The 20,974-nt window shown below is 35.1% G+C and overlaps 1 protein-coding gene across 1 annotated transcript; it reads left to right on the forward strand.

Annotated features, from left to right (window-relative positions):
- Positions 1 to 6,872: 6,872 nt before the first annotated feature.
- LOC131037800 (extensin-like) lies at positions 6,873 to 10,844 on the forward strand. Its single transcript, XM_059211414.1, has 4 exons — positions 6,873 to 7,218; positions 9,537 to 10,374; positions 10,581 to 10,631; positions 10,745 to 10,844. The coding sequence occupies exons 1-4, from the start codon at positions 6,873 to 6,875 to the stop codon at positions 10,842 to 10,844; spliced, it is 1,335 nt and encodes a 444-aa protein (XP_059067397.1).
- Positions 10,845 to 20,974: the final 10,130 nt, after the last annotated feature.

Raw genomic sequence — 20,974 nt, forward strand, 5'->3', positions numbered from 1 at the left:
TGAAGTTATTACCACCCTTGCCAATCTTACAAATCTCGAGTTGTATGATTGTGGGTTATCAGGACAACTTCCTCCTTCCATAGCTAATCTCTCTAGACTTGTTACCTTGGGCCTGGGAGGCAACTACTTAACAGGGGTGATGCCCCCTTCTTTAGGTAACCTTTCCGCTCTTGATAGTCTTAACTTAGCTGGAAACAAATTGAATGGTACAATTCCATCCTCAATTTCAAAGCTTGTGCGGTTAACATCCCTCGACCTGAGTTCCAACAGGTTAAGTGGCCACATTTCCTTCTCCTCGTTTGATAATTTCACTAGATTAGAAAACATGGACCTTTCTCACAATCGGTTGACTGTGAGGATTGATTCAACCTGGATGCCCAACTTTAATAGTCTTAACAGTCTTGGACTAGATTCTTGTAATTTAGTTGAAATTCCACCATTTCTTGTGAATCAATTTGAAAACAGAGTAGAAACAGAATGAACCAGCAGAGAGACAGAGATACAACATGATCAGCATGGTCCGAAAAGGAAAACGTAATTTCATTTGTGTAAAGATTCATTCTTTGATCTATTATTCCTCTTCATTTATAGTCATTCAAATGCATTTAACTCTCTATATATTCATACCTATCCTTATATTCTAGTATACCTATCTTTGTCAACTTGATATTAGCACTTACATGTCTTGGCTCGATTTCATAATGTGTGGGATCAATCTTGCATCATGCAAAACTAATTCAAAATTCAAAAAAAATGAATTAAAATTGGGTTGATTCTCATGACCATTTACTTGCTACAATGATCAATTACATGTTTCACATGACTTATTGCTATATGGTGGTATTTTAAGACATTCAATGTACATTCATTTGTGGTATAGAAATTCAATGAAAATTTTATCTATATCAAGGAGTGTCATTGTAAGTATATTTTGATTTGAGATGCTAAAAGGAAACTAAATTTACGTTATTATTCTAGCACATTTTCATTAGTGAAGAGTGTCATCTTTGCTCATTTTTAAGACTTCAAATTTTGTCGTTCTAAGGGTTGACCTAAAAGAACTTGAACACAACAATCCACTAGCCTCACGGTATGAATGTGTTAATGTTAACTTTTATCTTTTAACTTAAATTTGACAACTATTCATATGTCAAAATATTAATATTAATTATAAACTTAATATTTTTAAAATAAATACCATATAAAACATAATTATAAGTTTTATATATAAATATTAATTAAAAACAAAGATATTTAAAAATAATCCACCATTTCATAATTACAATTCAAAAATTTCTATCAAAGAAAAAATAAATAATGTGGATATAATACAATATAAATATTTGTGTATGAAGTAAATATAATTTAAAATAAAATAAAATAATTTTAAATAAAATAAAATAATCCCAAATGATATGTCTTAACATTTATTTAGATAGATGTATTTAAGATATCTATATTAGTTCCTATCACCTCCCCCACAATAGTCTTTTGTATTAGGACATTTGTAATTTTAACAATTTTACCCATAAAATTTTCAAGAGAGACAATTATATCCCCACAATCAATACAAAGCATGCAATCATGAGGATGTTCAATATTATCCATAAAAATTTGAAGGTCTCCAATCTCAGTAGATAAAATTTGCTAGTTATCCTTTTTGATGGTCAACTCTTCATTTTATGGCTTTAATTTCTATGGTTTCTCCTCTTCACCATAATGTTTAAGATATTCAAGCATTCTATGGCTTCACTAAAGTGGTATTTTTAAGGGGTATGGGAGAGGGAGTCTCCCAAGGGAAGGTCAAGCAATTCGTGTACTCAACTCTCTTAAGAGGAGTCATCAGAATCTTTCTCAAGGCAATCTTAGCCACCACTAAAGGTTTACCTAACCTCATGGATCATATTTATCCGAGTGACATAGTAGAATCATTCGTTGTAGTATGCCCATCAGAGATATGTATTATCAAAGAGGGAGTGGGACACACATGACTTCTTTCGATATATTTTTTTTTATAGAGTTCACTTTTTCAATCTTCCCCATTTTATTTTTAGTGGAGGAACTTGCCAAATTTATCTTTATTTAAAGGAGTAAATAAAGAGGACTTAGGTTGTCTAAATCAATCCCATAAAGAGGACTTTTGTACCCATGCCAAGTATGTAATCATCATTAGGATTTTGGCACATAAACATTTGGGTGAAAGGTGATATAAGTTCCACCTCATAGTGATGATAACTTTGAACTTTAGATTTTTAATATCCTTTTTCTTATCACCTTTTCCAATTTGTTTATTATCCACATGCTACCAATCAAAATCAATCTGATATGGCTTGTTTAATTTAGGGCCCTTCACATCACAAAAGATCAGTTGATCCTTACTACAAACTCATGAATAATCATAATGATAAATAATAACCACATATCTTTACATCTAACCCAATGAACGAAAGAAAGGATAGATAAGTTATTCAAAAGCATGATTAATAGCAAAGTTTGTCAATCTTCAAAATTGATTAATTTTTATAGCTGCTTCTCTCACCACTCAAGACATTTAAACTCTGGATATTTTGAAGAGCAAATTCTCTATTAATAGTTTGTAAGAATTTTTTAAACTTGAGTTAAAATTATTAATATCTATTTGACATTAATTATTTTCAACATAATCAAGACACAAAATATATAATTAAATTAAATTAAATATCTGAGATAGGCCAATAGCATTCTCACACACGTTACCCCAAGAATTCTTCCTTATAATGTCCTACTGGCTTCGTAATTTATTTGTATTCATTCCGTAGACTTTCATTACGGCAATTGTCCCACCTCACATTTTATTTAATTTTATATTTTGAATATAAAAATAATTATATCAGCATGCATTTTCTTTTTCTTTAATGATTTATTTTTTCAATACAGTAGGAGTGATGAAGAAGTTTGTGATGTGTGGTCATTAAACACTTGATCATTTTTACATTATGTATGAATAATGAGACTTGAATTTTCTAATATCATGTTGTTAATTTATTACCACATAGAGTCCATAAATTATGTGGCTCTCTCTTCTTAGTGTGCTTTATAAATTGAAGGAATCAACAATTTAAATTAGTTTCTATGTACAAGATAAGTGGTAAGATAATTTTTTGTAATGTTGCATGAGTATAGTGTAAATTTATCTTTACAATTAGCTTTAGATCACCAAATTACTATAATATTTAAACCTTCCTCTTGAGCCTATATGTACCCCTTAGATCAAAGCTTTGCATTCTTGGAAGTTGTTTGTACACATAAATTGTAGTCTATAAGTCACCAAATTATTATTTTCATTATTTCATCTATAAATTATACTACAACTCCAACACCAATCACCACAACATGTTTAGAATTTATTTTTATTTTTAGTTGAAGAGAAAAATTGTGGAAGCTTACTTATCTTTATTTTGTTAGATTTAGTGTAAAAACTCCTAACTCCTACCGAGAGCTCAATAAATAAAACATCAAGCATATAGGACTCTAATAATTGAGTCCTAGTCATCCACCATTTAGTCCAAAGTAGAATCACATTCCATAGCAGGGGTAGTCACATTTACTTTCCTCTTAATAACCAATTTGTTGCTTCTTTTATTCTTTTTTCACTCTCTTCACCCCACTATCATGACCCTCGTGATAGTCTTTTGTATTAGGGCATTTGTAATTTTAACAATATTACCTATAGAATTGAGATAATTATATCGCTACAATTGACACAACCCATACAATCTTGGAAATATGCAATATTATCCATACAAATTTGAAGGTCTTCAATCTCAACTTCTAGTTATCTTCTTTTATAGTCAAATCATCATTTTATAGTTTTTCTTTAAATGGTTTCTCCTCCTTTTTACCATAATTTTTAAGATATTCAAGCATTCTATGGTTTTACTAAAATGGGATTTATAGGGGGAGTGGGAGAGCGAGTCTCTAGGGAGAAAGTTGAGTACTTCCTTTATGCACTCAACACTCTCAAGAGGAGTCACCAGCATCTTCGTCCTTATCATTTGCAAAGCTAGGGATCTTAAGGGTCAAGGAAATCATAGTGACCACTAAAGGTTTAGCTAAACTCATGGATCATCTTTCTCCCAATCACATAGAAGTATCATCATTTTTAGTCTCCTCATTAGAGATATTGATCTTCAAAGAGAGAGTGGGACACCACATATCTTCTTTCAACATTTTTTTCATAGACTTCCCTTTCTCAATATTCCCCATTTTATATTTAGTGGAGGAACTTGACAACTTTGTTTTTGTTTAGAGGAGTAGGGAGAGATTTTTTCAAAACGCAAATAAACAACCAAAGGGGGCACTTCTTGACCCAAAATAAATTTATATGTTTTAGGTGGTTCAAATAATGGTTTATTCCCAATTTTAGATTTCAAGGAGCATGGGGCTTCATCCACAAAGGAAATATTCTTTTGCCTTCCCTCAATAAGAGGGGATTAGGGTTTTGTTGAGATGTAGATGCATGCTAGGGAGGCATGGGTTTAATTAGAGGGGTAGCCACAAGCCAAAAATCATAGAAAGCATACATAAACCCTTGATGGAGAGGTAGGTAACCATCATCCATAAGACATTTTAACATAGAAGAAAATAGAAAGTAAGAAAAAATAAAAAGTTGATTATGTCTAAGGTGGTTCAAAAGATGGAATTGGTAACCATGGAAGGTAGAAAACCTACTTTCCATTGGAAAGCACTTGATCAAGTTGAAGCCCACAACTCCCCATGGCACAAGTAATCCTCAATAGTTAAACCCATTCTAGTGTCTCTCAAACCGCTCCCTGTCTTCAAGAAATATTTTATATACTTCTCACAAGCATTCTTATAGCTTAGACGAGGGAATTTCTCCCCTTCATAGCTCAAACCTATAAAATAGTTGACTAACTCCTTAGATACTTCAATTCTTACACCATCCACCTGCACATTGTCATCCTTCCAACTATTTAGAAATTTGGATGAGAGCTCAAAGTTTTTCCCTTTGATAGCTTTGAGAAAAGGAGTAAGAAACCCCTCTCGATAATCTCCAAGACTTCCACATTCTTCTTTGGCGACACATGCATGGTAGGTTCCACACACATACATTGGCCTCCAATCCTAAAATTTGTAGAAAACCAAAATTTTGCAATAACCAACACTTCTCATAGTAGCACGAAGAAGTAGATAATAAAATTGCATGAAATATTGTTCAAAATAATTTACAAACAATCTTTAATATTATTTATGAAATTTTTCATTAAAATAGAAATCCCATAAATGACACGTATGAGTAATAAATCCATAGTAAATCATTCACTGTCATCATTATTATGTCCTCCTTTCACCTTACCTAGGTAGTGTAAATCAATCCCATAAAGTGGACTTCTATACCCATGCCAAGTATGTATATTAATCATTACGATTTTGGTACGTGAACATTTGGGTGAAAAATGATATAAGAGCCACCTTATAGTGAAGATAAATTTGAACTTTAGATTTGTTTATATCCTTTCGCTTATCACATTTTCAACATGTTTATTATCCACATGTTGCCAATCAAAATCAATTTGATACGGCTTGTTTAACTTAGGGACCTTCACTGTGGTGCTCCCCCTGGGCACCCAGACTAACCACTACATGGAAGCCAGTGCTGCCCACATTGGGCTACACATGCCTAAAAGAGAGGGGTTTACTAAAGTGTGGCTGGAGTTCGACTCGCTAAACACTATCAACTGCCTGAGTGGTCGCACGGATCCTAGCTGGACGATTCCCAGCCTGATCAAGGACTGCCAAAATATAATTAATGAACTGACAGATTTCAAAATCTCGCACATATACCGGGAAGGAAATAAGGTGGCGGATATACTGGCCAATATGGCAGTGGGATACATGGCAACCAACTCATGGAGTAGCAGGGATGCTTTCCCCAAAAATCTGTGCAATCTAGCACGTAATGATTACTACGCTAATCAATGATCCCTCATCATGACATGACTGAGTTGAAAGGGAAACGACTCTTTTTGGTTTTCCCTTATAAAAAATCTAGAAACCTCCTTGGTGACTGGATTTCCTATATCATTGTGTGGTTTTTCTGGTACTGTTTGGATATCCTTTGGGTGTGGCCCATTTTCTGCGACTGGTTGGCGATAGTGAGCCCCTTCTCCTATTATTTGGTGACCAGGAGAATAATGGGAGGGGATAAGAACAGACAAAAGCCCTCTACTTGTGAGAAGTAGAAAAAGAATAAAGATATCTGGTAGGAATTCGTCGATGGTGGTTTCATCCCCTACCTAGACTGGCTTCATGGCCCCTCTCCTTTGATTACGGAAACCTTTGTTAACGGATGGAAAAAAGGGAGTCTTAGGGCTTATGGTGCCGATTATCAAATTGATGAAACTTTGGTAGCAACAGTCACTGGTCTGGCTATGACTGGAAGAAAGTTCTAGAGGAATAGAAAAACTAGGGAGGAGGACTTGTCGAGTTTCTTTGACAAAGACAAGGAGCGCTCTAGAGTCACCAAGATGGCTGATGGTGGCTATAATAGAAAAGACCTCATGGCCCCATGGGCTGACATGGCTGAGTTTATAATGAGGTATATCACCCTCGATGGCAGGTATGCAAGCATCTTCTCCTACCATTTCACTATCTTAAATCATTTTCATCACGGTAAAATTATCTTTGTTCCCTACTATCTTGCCTCTTCCCTTGGGAATAGCCTGGAAAAGCACCTGGAGAACCCCAACAACCATGTTCTTCATGAGGGACTTATTGTCCTTATCATGGAACACGCTAAATCCCTTGAAATTGTGCCCCCGCTTGCTAAGATTGTCCTGCAAACGGAGGTCCAAGATGTCTCTGACTCGGAGATGGACCTAGATGATAGTGGGGTTCCTGTGGATGACCCTGAATACGAACCTGTGGATGAAAAGGAAACGATGGTCACTTCTAGGATGCTTGGTAGCAAGAACCCCCCCAGATGGGCAGCTAGCAAGTACAAAACCAACAACAAGTTGATCTCCAAGGCTGAACCCCTCACGAAAAAGAAAAAGCTAGCAGCTAAGGATCATAGCCCGGAGATTACGGACCAAGGGATTAAACTGGACATCCCTATCAATGTCCAGAAAGAAAAACAGGGAACCATAGCCAATGAAGCGAGCTGTGGAAATCAGAAGGCTGGTAGTCTGATGAATTTGGTCATGGAAGCCACCACAAGTCAGGAGTGCTGCTGGAAGTGGGTCGAGCGCGAAATTGACACCCTCAAAATGGGGGTTAAATAAATAATTGACATTTTCAATGCTTCCCCTGAACCCAACAAACTGGAGAAACTCATGAACATGACACAAAAACTCTCCCAGAATGTTGAGGTAATGAAATGCAACCATGAACAAAGGATTGATAAGGTGGAAGAATCCATGACTGAGATTAAGAAAAATCTCAAGAACCTGGTCGACATTAGTAAAGAAGCCATGAACAACAACATTGAGGGGCTTGCAAAGATTAATGACATGGTTGCTGATTATAGATCCTATCACAGTGATCCAGTAAAAGATCTTGGAGGAGATGATATGGCTGCTAGAGACAACAAAACCACTGGACCTAGTTCCAGAACTAGGAGCAGAAGCAGCAACAAGGGTACCTCCAGATTCATCATGGAGGAGCTTGCTCGGAAATCAACAGGACTTCCATCCAAAAGAACAAGGTTTTGGTGCTCTTGCTTAATTGAGAGCTTTTTCTTTTGCTTTGGCTTGTTTGTCTACATTTCCTTTGTTTTAGTTTCTGTTCGGGATTGCTCCCCTATTTTGTTATTGTTTCTTGCCAGTTTGGCTGTTGGCCAGCTGTTGTAAAACTTTAGGTTTCGGGTCCTTGTAAAATCTGTTTATCTTTATCAAAAACTTAGGGACCTTCACTCTTCTCTTGTCCTAGGTGGTTGGAGGGGACCTCTTCCCTTGCATTCTTTCATTCAAGGATTTCCATCCCTAGTGTTACTACGAACAAATGACCTATTGACGTGGTCCATAATGTTTTGTTTTCAAGGTTATATACTAGTCAAATGTTCAGAGATGCCTTTCAAAACCCTTTCAGATTTTTTGTGCTAGTCCATTCAATGGTTACTTTGTTCAACACTTTCTTGTTTGGACTAGGTGCTTCTTCTATCACAAGTTTTATGGGTATCTCTAGATTGTTGTGGTCTCCCTCCTTGCCAAAGTTGTCAGGTGGTCCTACAAGTAAAAGGTTGTGGGAAGCCTTTCAAAATCTGTTGCATGTTGTCTATTCCTTTGGCTGCATTGGATCTAGTGTAAGGGGGTTCTTCAAGAAGATGGTTTTAGGTTCCTTCCTAAACCCCTTCATTCTGATTAGGTGGTTTTGTTGTGTCGGGACCCTTGCTCCTGCCAGTTTGTTGCTCCGGTCAAAAGTTTCTTTCAAAAAGGGTTCTATCCTTTTTTTCTTTTTGTGGTCTCACTCTGTGTGAATTCCACCCTTTTATGTGATTGCTTGGCAGTTTTGTAATGGTTTGAGTCTCTCCCGATTTTATCTAATCAAAACTTAGGGACCTTGACATCACAAAGGTTAGTCCTTATCACAAACTCGTGAATTTTAATCATAATGATAAAAAATAACCACATATCTTTACATCTAACCCATCGAACATCAAAAAGCATGATTAATAGCAAAGTTTGCTTGCCTTCAAAGTTGGTTAATTTCTACTGCTGCTTCTCTCACAACTCAAGACATTTTAAACTCTGCATATTTCAATGGACAAATCCTCAATTGTTGGTTTATAAGAAGTTTTTAAGCTTGAGAAAAAAATATTAATATCTATTTGACATTAATTATTTTCAACAAGATTAAGAAATAAAATATATAATTAAATTAAATGAAATATGTGAGATAGGCCAAAAGCCACCACCGACAATGAAGTTTAAATATTGTCATTAACTATGAAACATTCGTGCCAATGTCATCTCAAGATTTTTTACAGCACTAATTTAATCAGCTGATATATTCAAGTGTACCAACTTATACAGTTATTTATGATTGTCATTAATCACAAGCTCAACAGCAAGAATATTATAATCGCTGTTTAAGTGATATATTTATTCCTATTTCCGAAAAGAATTTAGCGCAGAGAGTAGGTGAATTAGCACCATCAATTGAAGTCGAATAGAATTGATATGAGTTTGAAGCATTCTTGCACACATCATTCCAACAATTCTTCCGTATAATGTCCTGCTGCCTTCGTAATTTATTTATATTCATTCCGTAGACTTTCGTTACGGCAATTGTCCCACTAAACTGTCTGTTCTTTATAAAAATGTCTCGATGCCAATTTCCTATATATGATGTGAGGGGTGACCAGTCGACATAAAATTTCCACACGGCATTTAAATTTTTTTTAAATAAATCAGACGACGGTGTTTATTCTGAAATAAATTTGGGTACGATAATTCTCCAATTTCAATATCGTCTTGATTAGGTCATAGACTTTATAAATAATGTGATTTTTATTACGCTTGTGCTCTCTATGGTAGCGTTGGTTTCAGCTGAATACGAACCATATTCACCTCCTCCACCTCTATATTATTACAAATCTCCCCCTCCACCATCTCCTTCACCCCCTCCACCATCTCCTTCACCCGCTCCTTCATATTACTACAAATCTCCACCTCCGCCATCTCCGTCCCCTCGACGTCCTTATTACTACAAGTCCCTTCCACCTCCCTCTCCCTCATCTCCTCCTTCATATTATTACAAGTTCCTTCCACCTCCATTTCTATCTCGTCCTCCACCATATTATTATAAATCTCCACCTCCACCATCTCCTTCACCTCCTCCACCATATTACTATAAATCTCCACCACCACCATCCCCATCTCCTCCTCCTCCATATTACTATAAGTCACCTCCTCTTTCATCCCCCTCTCCTCCTCCTCCCTACTACTACAAGTCTCCACCACCACCATCCCCCTCTCCACCACCCCCATATTACTATAAATCCCCACCACCACCTTCGCCATCTCCTCCTCCACCATACTACTATAAATCTCCACCACCACTATCTCCATCTCCTCCTCTTCCATGCTACTACAAATCTCCCCCACCACCATCACCCTCTCCAGCACCCCCATACTACTATAAGTCCCCTCCACCACCTTTCTCATCTCCTCCCCCACCATACTATTATAAATGCCTGCCACCACCTCCTCCATACTACTACAAGTCCCCTCCACCACCATCTTCCTCTCCACCACCTCCATACTACTACAAATCTCCACCACCACCACCACCACCATCTCCCTCACCTCCTCCTCCATATTATTACAAATCCCCTCCACCACCATATTATTATAAATCTCCACCACCTCCCACATATTAATTGATTGATTCCATACATCATTGAATGCTAGGAGGTAAGACACTAACATATCTTATTGCCTTTTAGTAATTATCATTTACGATTTCCTTTACGAATTTGTAAAATGTGATGTGTAGTCTCCCAATTAATTTTGAGAGGATGTTCAGAAGAATACGTTACTAAGAATTTAACCCTTCTGTTTGTTTGCTTTTGTCTGCAGGAAGGATGTGGCATCTAGGTCCTATTCCAAGCGGCCATTGTCTTCTTATTAGTGATATGACTATCATCAAATAAAGATTTTAAAAACAATCAACATTTTCTTTGAAATAAGCGAGACAATGGAATATGACATCTGTGACGGTGCTTGGTGTATGCAATACTTCCCTCACCTCCTCCTCCATATTATTACACATCCCCTCCACCACCATCTCCTTCTCCTCCACCACCATATTATTATAAATCTCCACCACCTCCCACATATTAATTGATTGATTCCATACATCATTGAATGCTAGGAGGTAAGACACTAACATATCTTATTCCCTTTTAGTAATTATCATTTACCGTTTCCTATAGGAATTTGTAAAATGTGATGTGTAGTCTCCCAATTAATTCTGACAGGATGTTCAGAAGAATACGTTACTAAGAATTTAACCCTTATGTTTGTTTGTTTTTGTCTGCAGGAAGGATGTGGCATCTAGGTCCTATTCTAAGCGACCATTGTCTTCTCATTAGTGATATGACTATCATCAAATAAAGATTTTAAAAACAATCAACATTTTCTTTGAAATAAGCTAGACAATGGAATATGACATCTGTGACGGTGCTTGGTGTCTGCAATAAGGGAAAAGCCATTGCTAATACTTCTCCCACCTCCGAGGAAACCCCATCGGAGAATGTTCCGTACCTGATGTAACTGCCTTTTGTGGCCCAATTTATTTTTAATATCCGACTGGTAATAAAATTATTTTTGATCCTCAATTCATGTTTTATTAATGTTTTCAGTTTTATCCATGTAAAAACACAAGAGCCCAGTAAGGATAGACAGAGTTATTCAAAATTGAAATGTTCATTGGCTATTTAGTTTTAAATCATTTCTGGATATTGAGTTATCTTTTTAGTTTTCTTACTGTCTATAGTGGACTATATTCAGAGGAACTGAACCTATCAACTGTGCACTATATTTCCATTGTCCTTTTCTAGAATCATTAAACTATTAAAATCTTCTTTGTTTGAAATCCTGGGTGTCCAGGAATTTGATCATATCTAAGTCTTTTTGTTGGAACATAATAATTCTATGAGAATTGGGCCAAAATTAAGTATATAGAAATACTATTTATAATTTGGAAGAATTAGAATTCTATTTTAGTTTTTAAATTTATCATTGTTAGTAATTTATCCATGTCATTGAAATCTATCATTTATTCAAATGTGTTAATGACGATTGAATTTTTAAGCCAATAAAGATGCACTTGAAGTGATCTAGTTATAAATGTTACACTAATTTATCCTTCTAACAAAAGCCAATCCCTTCCTTAAGCATGACAATGTTGTAGATGTCATAATGCCTATGGAAATGATTTTCAAGTTTCTCAACACATAGCTCATGATTGTGGTGCCAAAAGATGTCCTCTAGTTTTCCATTGGCCTTCAACTACCACATAGTACTTGTAGTGTCATGAAATTGTGACCCTTGCAATTGTTGATCACATTAGGATCCTCACACATGCGATTCAAATCCCTAAGCCAGATTGGAGACCGGAGACTTGCTTGGCACCTAAGAATTGGACCTTGCTTGCCCTCCGCACTGCCCGAACTACATCCTGTCCTGCAAACAAGGGCAGGAAAGGGGCGTGGCGCCCCTGTCCCCTACCCCATTTTGGGGTAGGACCCTTTTCAAATGTGCTTTGGAGGTTGCACATTGAGCGGGAAAACTCCACCAGTGTCGGCCTGCGACGAAAAATCAGTCAATTAGCCCTAAATGACAAGTATATAGGTCGCATTTCCCCTTTCATTTTGATATAACACAGAGACATGAGATCACACATTCAAGCATTCTTTTCCAGCATTGAGCATTCTCAAGTCTCCTTTCAAGGCTAGGTGTTGCATTCAAGTCAAGGATTCAACCATTAAAGAGGAGATTCATTCCAACATTCAATTCCACACAAGAAAATCTATCTACATTATATCTACAACCTCCCTTGAGGCGATTTACATTTCAATCTTTCATTTACATTTACTTGCAAGTACTTTCTTTCATCATTTGGTTCATTCCAAAACTGGGGTTTGACCTGAAGGCAAACCCCCAACCCCAACACCTTTCCCTCTCTTTTATGTGTGTAGGTTGCAAGTGCACAGCTATACTTTCGGATTCGGGCTTCATTTGTAGAGGTGGAAAAACATTTTTCATTTCGCGGATTTTTCGAAGGACCACGTACATTCTCGCCATGGTCCGGGCAACTTTTTCCCAAATTCGTAGGGCAACTTCTTTTCGACATATTATTGCCAGAATCAAGTGCACAGCTTCGTCCTATGCTTCTATCTTGAGTTATAATCAAATCTTTGTCACTTTTACACTTGTTCATAAGCACACAATTCAATTAATTCAAATCTCAATCTCAGAAGAGGGGATTCACTTATCATCACTTAGAATTCAATCTCTTTCTCTAAAGGTTGAATCTAGTGTATCTTCCCCCCTCTTCCAATGTAATGCGGAAAATACGTTTGAAGAGAAATTCAGAGTGAAACTTTTATCTCTCCTCAGAGGGAAGAAAAACTTTCCCCTTGACATCTCCATCATTCATCTTTTTCTAACATTTTATTTTTGTGAACTTGACATCTTACAAGCTTTATTCTGAAAATCATTGCATATTTTTCATTTGCAAGTTTAAGTTTTATGCAAACCTAGTGGTTACTTCATTCAAAACCCTAGTTTTTAAAATTTAAATTGAACTTGTGTTTTGTAAAAATTGCTTGTTATTGTCTTAGATCTGAAAATTCCTTTTTTCGTCAAATTCAATTTCTTCATTGCCTTGTTCAATTTGCAAATCAAATTCATAAAATTAAGAGGTTAATTGTCAAAACCCTAATTTTTTACAATTATCTTGAACTTGTGCAAAAATTGAATTTCCATTTAATTTTCACATTTGTGACTATTTTCAGAATTATCTTTTGTCCTACAATTCAAATTTTCAATTTCCTTCCCTTTTCAAAATTCAAATTTTCAAAAATTAAGTGGTTAGGTCATAAAAACCTAATTTTGAAAGTTCACTGGATTTTGTGAAAATTTCAATCAATTTCTTTCAAATTCAAATTTCTAAAACATTTTCCAAGGTGTCCCTATCTATTAGGTGTCACATTTGGACCTTCATTTCACCTATCTCGAAATTGTAAAATTCGCCAATTTTTTGGGTTTATCTTTAAAATCATTGTAATATTCATCCCTGAAAATTTAGAAAAAAGTTGGTCAGACCATGTGCGTTCCCGCCACGGTAGTCGACTTTTTTCCCAAAATTTTGAGAGACTGTTATGACTGTATTTAATAGCCTAAATCCAGAAGATTGGGTGATTTTGTCAATTTTTGATCCCTCTAACATCGAAAATACCTCCAAAATTCAACATTTTCAATTTCAAGAAAAATTTTCAAATTAAGACGTTAATTAAAATCTACCCTGATTTTAAATTATGATTTTAAAATTAAGTGGCATCCCCTTGGCCCTAATTTTGAATTTCCAAGTTTCTTTGATTTATTATTTTGGAAATTGTGTCATTTTCTTCTTCCAACAAAGTTCGAATTGTTTAATCAGTATTTTCTTCAATTTTGTATTACTCAATTTTGTAAACTTTCTTCCAAATTCAAAATTTCAAATTTCCCTCTAGTGCATGAGTTTCACCACTATTAGTCCCACCTACACTATCCCTGTTAGACGAAGCATTAGAATTAAGGCTTCCCAAGGTTTAATTACCGAGGAGATGGAGCATAATTTGGGTGACTTCTTTAATGAGGATAATGCTAATGCTTCTCATCCTAATCATGTCCCTATCTATCCAATTGATGAATCCCATGATGAAGAAGAAGCTTTGACTATAGCTTCCATAGATCAACTTTCAAAATTGGACAATCAATTTGATAACTTCCAACAATGGATGTCCCAAGAGTACCCTAATAGTGAAGCTCTTCCATTAACTGAAGTTCTCAAACACATGATTCAATGTAATAAGAATGCAATTGATATATTGTGTGGCATTGCTCATATTGTTGATTCTAATGTCATGCCTATCACGAGTTGTGCTGAGAACTTAGGTTATTCACAACCTTCAAATCAAATCAATTCTTCTATTCCTTTAACCACTTTAATGGCTAGTGTTCCTACTTTCACTTCAAACATCATGACTACATCAGCTCAAAATGTCATTCCTACAACCATTGGTCATGGGGGCAATCCCTCTTCTTCATCTAATCCTCCATCGTTACCTATGTCTTTCATAAGTATTCCTATTATCCCTCAACCAATCAATGTGACACAAGGGGGCAATTCATTCAACAATTTTTGAGCTCGTGAAGTTGTCCCTCAAAATACTCAATCTCCTAAGACTCCAACAATTGACATGATTCCCTTTTCTCCTAAGAAAGATGTTTAACCTACATCTCCAAATCATAAGTTGCATAAAACATGTGATGGTTTTACTCCTATTCGTGTTCTTGCTCCTCTTTCTCTAAATTTTGATGAGGAAATGAGTGAAAATGTCATTCATGATGGAAATACAACTCCTAATTCTTCTGATAGTGAGTATGAATATGTTGATGTGGACAAGCATTTCTCAACTGAATTTTCAAAAACCCTAATCCTAGCTCCTAGAATCGAACAAAGTGACTTACCACATGAGCATAGTCCTTGTTTGAATCTTATGATAGCTCCATCTATTGTGCTCGATATCACTCCTCTGGCATGTTGCTCACCTTCTTGGAATAGTGGAGTTATCCCATAATAATGGTTCCCACTTTTGCCCACAAAAGAAATTGGCGAAGGTGGGGAAAAAATTTGGGGGGTTCGAACGAAATGGGGTTGTTCGAACGAACTGGGGGTGTTCCAGCGAACCCCCCTGTAGGGTTCAATCGAACCCGCCAATAGACATGGGTTCAATCGAACCCCACATGGATTTGGGGGTTTGATTGAACCCCCAGTTCGATCGAACCTGTTTAAAAATGGCTATAAAAACCGAACATGACAGTTTAACTATCATTTTCAAGTTTGGAGTTTTTTGTGTCCAGAGGGGGTTAGAGCGAACCCTACATCAGCACTACGTCACTGTGCCCTATTAGCAGCAGGGTTCGATCGAACCTGTTTAAAAATGGCTATAAAAATCGAAAAATGACAGTTTAACTGTCATTTTCAAGTTTGGAGTTTTCTGTGTCTAGAGGGGGTTAGAGTGAACCATACATCAGCACTACGTCACTGTGCCATGTCAATAGCAGCCAACGCTTCTCACCTTTCAGCTTTCGACCTACATTATTTCAGGTGCACAAAATAACCTTTTTTTTGTTTAATAATGTTTTTTTTTAATTTATTTTTTTATTAAATTTATTTAAAAATTAATAAATAATTTGTTTGTTAAATTTTTTTAATTAAACAATTGTATACTTATTGTTTTTTTATCATTTTAGAAAAAACGTTATCAAAAACTTAGAAAACATATATATACTTAAATTTTAAAATGTAGAAAAATGTTTGAAAATTTTTAGAAAAACATTAGCAAAATTAAAACTTACAAAAATGTTAGAAAACTTAATTCAATGTTTGATTTAACGTCAATATTTTTTTTAATTAAATAACTAGGTATGTGTATTTTTTTTTTAAACTTTTAAAAAAAATGTTATGAAAAACTTAGAAAACTAAGGTAGTAAATTAAAACTTAGAAAAACATTAAGAACAACATTAGGACAATTAAAAATTAGAAAAATGTTACAAAACTAAATATAATAAATTCAAACGTTAGAAAAATTAAATAATAAATTTATATTTAAAAAAACATTATAAAACTTAGATAATAAATTTAAACAAATTAGACAAAATAAAACCTCTATGACCCATTTTCACATCCTATTAGACACACAACATGACCCCTTAGGACCCCTTAGGACCACATATGCCCCTGACGACACTATATGTCCCCTTAGGACCATAGAGGATCACATAGTGGACCCTAAGGGGTCATATGTGGTCCTAAGGGGTCACACATGTGTGACCCCTTAGGACTGCATATGACCCCTTATAAAATCATAGTGTCCTAAGGGGTCATATGTGGTCCTAAGGGGTGACACGTGTTAAGAAATGTGTGACCCCTTAGGACCACATATAACCCTTTATAACATCCTAGTGTGTACGCCATACCCCTTAGGACACAGGGGTCATATGTGGTCCTAAGGGGTCACACATGTGTTCTAACACATGCGTGACCCCTTAGAACTGCATATGACCCCTTATAAAATCCTAGTGTGAACGACATACCCCATAGTCCATCACATAGTGTCCTTAGGGGTCATATGTGGTCCTAAGGGGCCACGCATGTGTTAACACATGTGTGACCCATTAGGACCACATATGACCCCTTATAACATCCTATTGTATACATGTACCCCTTAGGATCACATAGTGTCCTAGAAGGGGTCATATGTGGTCATAAGGGGTCACGCATGTGTGTTCTAACACTGCACATGCATGACCCCTTAGGACCACATGTGACCCCTTATAACATCCTAGTGTGTACGACATGTACCCCTTAGGACCACATATGACCCCTTATGACATCCTAGTGTGTACGACATGTACCCCTAAGGATCACATAGTGTCTTAAGGCGTCATATGTGGTCCTAATGGGTCACACATATGTTCTAACACATGCATGACCCCTTAGAACTATATATGACCCCTTATAAAATCATAGATTGTACGGCATATGGTCCCTTAACATCACATACATATTGTCCTAAGGGGTTAAATATGTGGTCCTAAGGGGTCACACATGTGTTAACACGTGCATGACCCCAGAGGACCACATATAACCCCTTATAAAATCCTAGTGTATAGAATTCATATACCCCTTAGGATAACATAGTGTCCTAAGGGGTCATATGTGGTCCTAAGTGGTCACACATGTGTGTTCTAACACATGCATGACCCCTTGGCACCACATATGACCCCTTAGGACACTATGTGTTCCTAAGGGGTATGTCGTATGTACGTGCTAGGATGTTAACACATGTGGGACCCCTTAGGACCACATATGACCCCTTATATAACATTCTAGCACGTACATATGAAATATGCCTGAGGAACACATCTAGTGTCCTATGGGGTTATATGTGGTCCTAAGGGGTCACGCATGTGTTCTAACACATGTGCGACCCCTTAGAACTGCATATGACCCCTTATAAAATCTCTCTTCCCTTAATTTGCTCATCTAGCATGTGTTTTAATTTTTAAAAATTATGTTTTAATTTAGTACATGATGGATATATATCTTTAATGATCTCTCCCTCTCTCTCTGAAATTAATGTTATCTCTCTGGGTAAACGCACAAAGTTGGGTCCCAATCTCGCAGAAGTCCACGGGTTGGAAAATGAACCCGCTCAAAACAGGTACAAATTGGGCACCCGTTTAGCTTCTGATGCTCAAGCCATAAAGAAACGAGCGCCCATTTAGCAATGGGTGCTTGAAGCTAAATGGGCACCCGTTTATTTCAAATCGGGCACCCGATTTGAAGAAAACGTGCGCCCATTTTTTAAATGTATTTATTTTTATTTTTAAACCATTTTCTATCATTTTTACTGTTTGAAAAATGGGTAGGCGTTTCTAAGGAGCATGGGTACCCTTTTTTTTCACCCTAGCTGACCCCCTAGACCATTTTTACCTCCTTCTAGGTATTTAGTTTTATTTTTTATATTCTATTTTATTTATTTTTATTGTTTTTCATAAAATAAATGTTAATGTATTGTTATTTATTAATTTTTATGTTTTAAAGTTTGAAAATCATCTTTTATTTTATTTTATTTCATGTTTAAAATAGTTTTTAGTTTTCAAATATTGCAAAAAACATGAATAGTAAAAACTGTAGGAAAAAAACAAAAAACAAAAATACAAATGAACAATAAACATTAGACACAAAAAACAGACAATAAACCCTGAACAAATAAACGAACACTAAACCCTAAATAGAAAAAAAAAAACAAGTCCCAAGAGAAATTTGACTATCTTGGTTGATTAACCCTAAACCCTAAACCCTAAACCCTAAATTATAATCTTTAATTAAAACCCTAAACATTTATGTTATCAACCACCTTAAGCATTCATAATGGTGGCTATATTTAGTGTCAGAAATTTTAACATTTTCATGTCCTAAGCAATTGAGTTGGACACCATGGATTAATGTTCCTTTTATAATTGCTTCACATCAAAAAACCCATCCTTATCCTTCTGCCCCATACCTAGATTGGTCACCCAATCAACCTCTATTGTTGGCCCACCATGCCACCTAAAATTGAGCCAAGTATCCACCCAAGCCATCTCTTCCTCTTTACTTCCTAATCATCTTAATATGAACGCTGCCAAGTTCGACCAAAGAGACCTCTCTGCTACATCCCATATTGTACTAACTACTCTTTCCTTATCCTTGAAAACTCGCATGTTCCTTTCTAGCTAGATAGGCCAAATGATGATGATAGGAGTTTAATTCCAAATGAACCACAAGATAGGACTAGACATATTAAATTTCAAATAGTCCAAAATATTAGGGAGATTGTGTGGCATTGTCCATTCAATCCCCCATCTTTGCAAAAATGAATTCCATATTATTTTTGCAAATTCACATTGCACAAAAGGATGATCATAATCTCACTAATTTCCTTACATAAGACACACTTGAAAGAACCCCAATGCCGCATAAGTTGTAGTAAGTATTATTGGCCATTACATTTAATTTTCAAACTAAAAATTGTGAGATATGCATTATAAGTGTTGTAGACAAGGTTGACATGGAAATATCCATAACTAAAATGGTTTTATTATTTTCATTAATAACAAAAGGAAAAATATGCCGAGCTAGATGCATACCAAACTATTCAAGTGAATTGGATTTTCAAATTTTGAAGTGATTAATTTGTCCTATCAACCCCGTTAGATTTGATATGTTTGAGTAAATTCAAATCGCAATACCTAATTATAGGCTTGTCAATTACCCTCGTCACTCAGTAGTTTTCTTTCATATATAATTAGATTCTTGGAAAAGAATTAGTTTTAATCATTTAAGTATGCACTCATTAGTTTTAATTATTATTAATTTATTATATATAAAAAAACATTAATAATATACATAATAATAATATATTTCTAATAATAATATTAATTAAATATTTACAAATTATATTATATACTATTTTTTATTAATGATCTAATATTTAGATTAATAATTGCGATCAAATAATCAATAGAGAAACCATTTTACAAAAGAATCATAGTTATCCCAAATAATCTAATTTAGATGAGTTATGTATTCTAATACATGGCAAATTTTCTTGGATAGGTTTCATTATAAACCCCACTAAATTACTTAAAAATTTACACGTCTATATAAGTTTATTTTACCAAGTATATATTAAATTAAAAAACTGATTATATATTTATATGTGTATGTATCATTTTACATTTAGAATGAATTGATTCTAAATTTTTTATGATAATTGCTTGTATTTCATTACCAAATGTTTATTCTAATTGATCTAATTGAATGTACATAATTAAAATATATTTTGAAAATTATTTAATATGTAAATAAAAGTTGATCTTAAGTAAATAAATTATTTAATATGATATAATAAATTTCCTCTTAAGTATCACCATTGAAGGGTATGTGATCTTCATCTACAAAGGGAATGAAACAATCTACAATAGGATCCTCTAGGAATGGAGAGATATGAGGGTCTCTATGGATCTCCTAAAGTCTATTCCAAAGTGTGTTGGGGAAATCAATATCCAATGCAATACACATAGAATCATGATCTTGATAAGTTAGATCAAATCACTCCTACATGGTCAATGATGTTACACCAAGATTATATAATTTCTAGTGTTTCTAGTTTAGGTATGACTCCATACATAAAAGGAAAATGATTACACCACCTTAAAACTTATCAAGATACCATTTTACAAAAGAATCATAGTTATCCCTTTCTAATTTTAACACAAAAGGATGAATAGAGAAACCTATGATACCTCCTCAAATAAAACCTTAAAAGATCAAAAAAATCAATACATATCAAACATATCAAACAAATTCATCTCATGTAAGACGGTCATTTTCAAGTGCCAAGATGTCCGAGTAAATGACTAGAATGTGAAATCACAAAAAATGGTCATTTATTCAAGCTTCAAGTTAGTGTAGTACTACTAGTTGCGATCACTAAATCATCCAATGATTCTAGAAAAGAACACAACAAAGTAGTACATGTATTGACAAGTTCATAGATATAACTTATGACTTTAACTTATGATTGTTTTTATGATTTTGATGGAACTTATAAGTTAATTCATCTTTAGATGTTAAAAAGTATTGTTTGAG

The sequence above is a fragment of the Cryptomeria japonica genome, chromosome 1 (genome assembly GCF_030272615.1).
Source record: "Cryptomeria japonica chromosome 1, Sugi_1.0, whole genome shotgun sequence".
Taxonomy (NCBI): Eukaryota; Viridiplantae; Streptophyta; class Pinopsida; order Cupressales; family Cupressaceae; genus Cryptomeria; species Cryptomeria japonica.

What these genes read in the sequence shown, in the direction of transcription:
- LOC131037800 (XM_059211414.1), top strand. Translation starts at nt 6,873, where the DNA reads ATGGACCTAGATGATAGTGGGGTTCCTGTGGATGACCCTGAATACGAA. An exon ending in AAATCTCCACCACCTCCCAC is followed by an intron (nt 10,375 to 10,580) that starts ATATTAATTGAT and finishes TTTTGTCTGCAG; the next exon opens with GAAGGATGTGGCATCTAGGT. An exon ending in CGGCCATTGTCTTCTTATTA is followed by an intron (nt 10,632 to 10,744) that starts GTGATATGACTA and finishes TGCAATACTTCC; the next exon opens with CTCACCTCCTCCTCCATATT.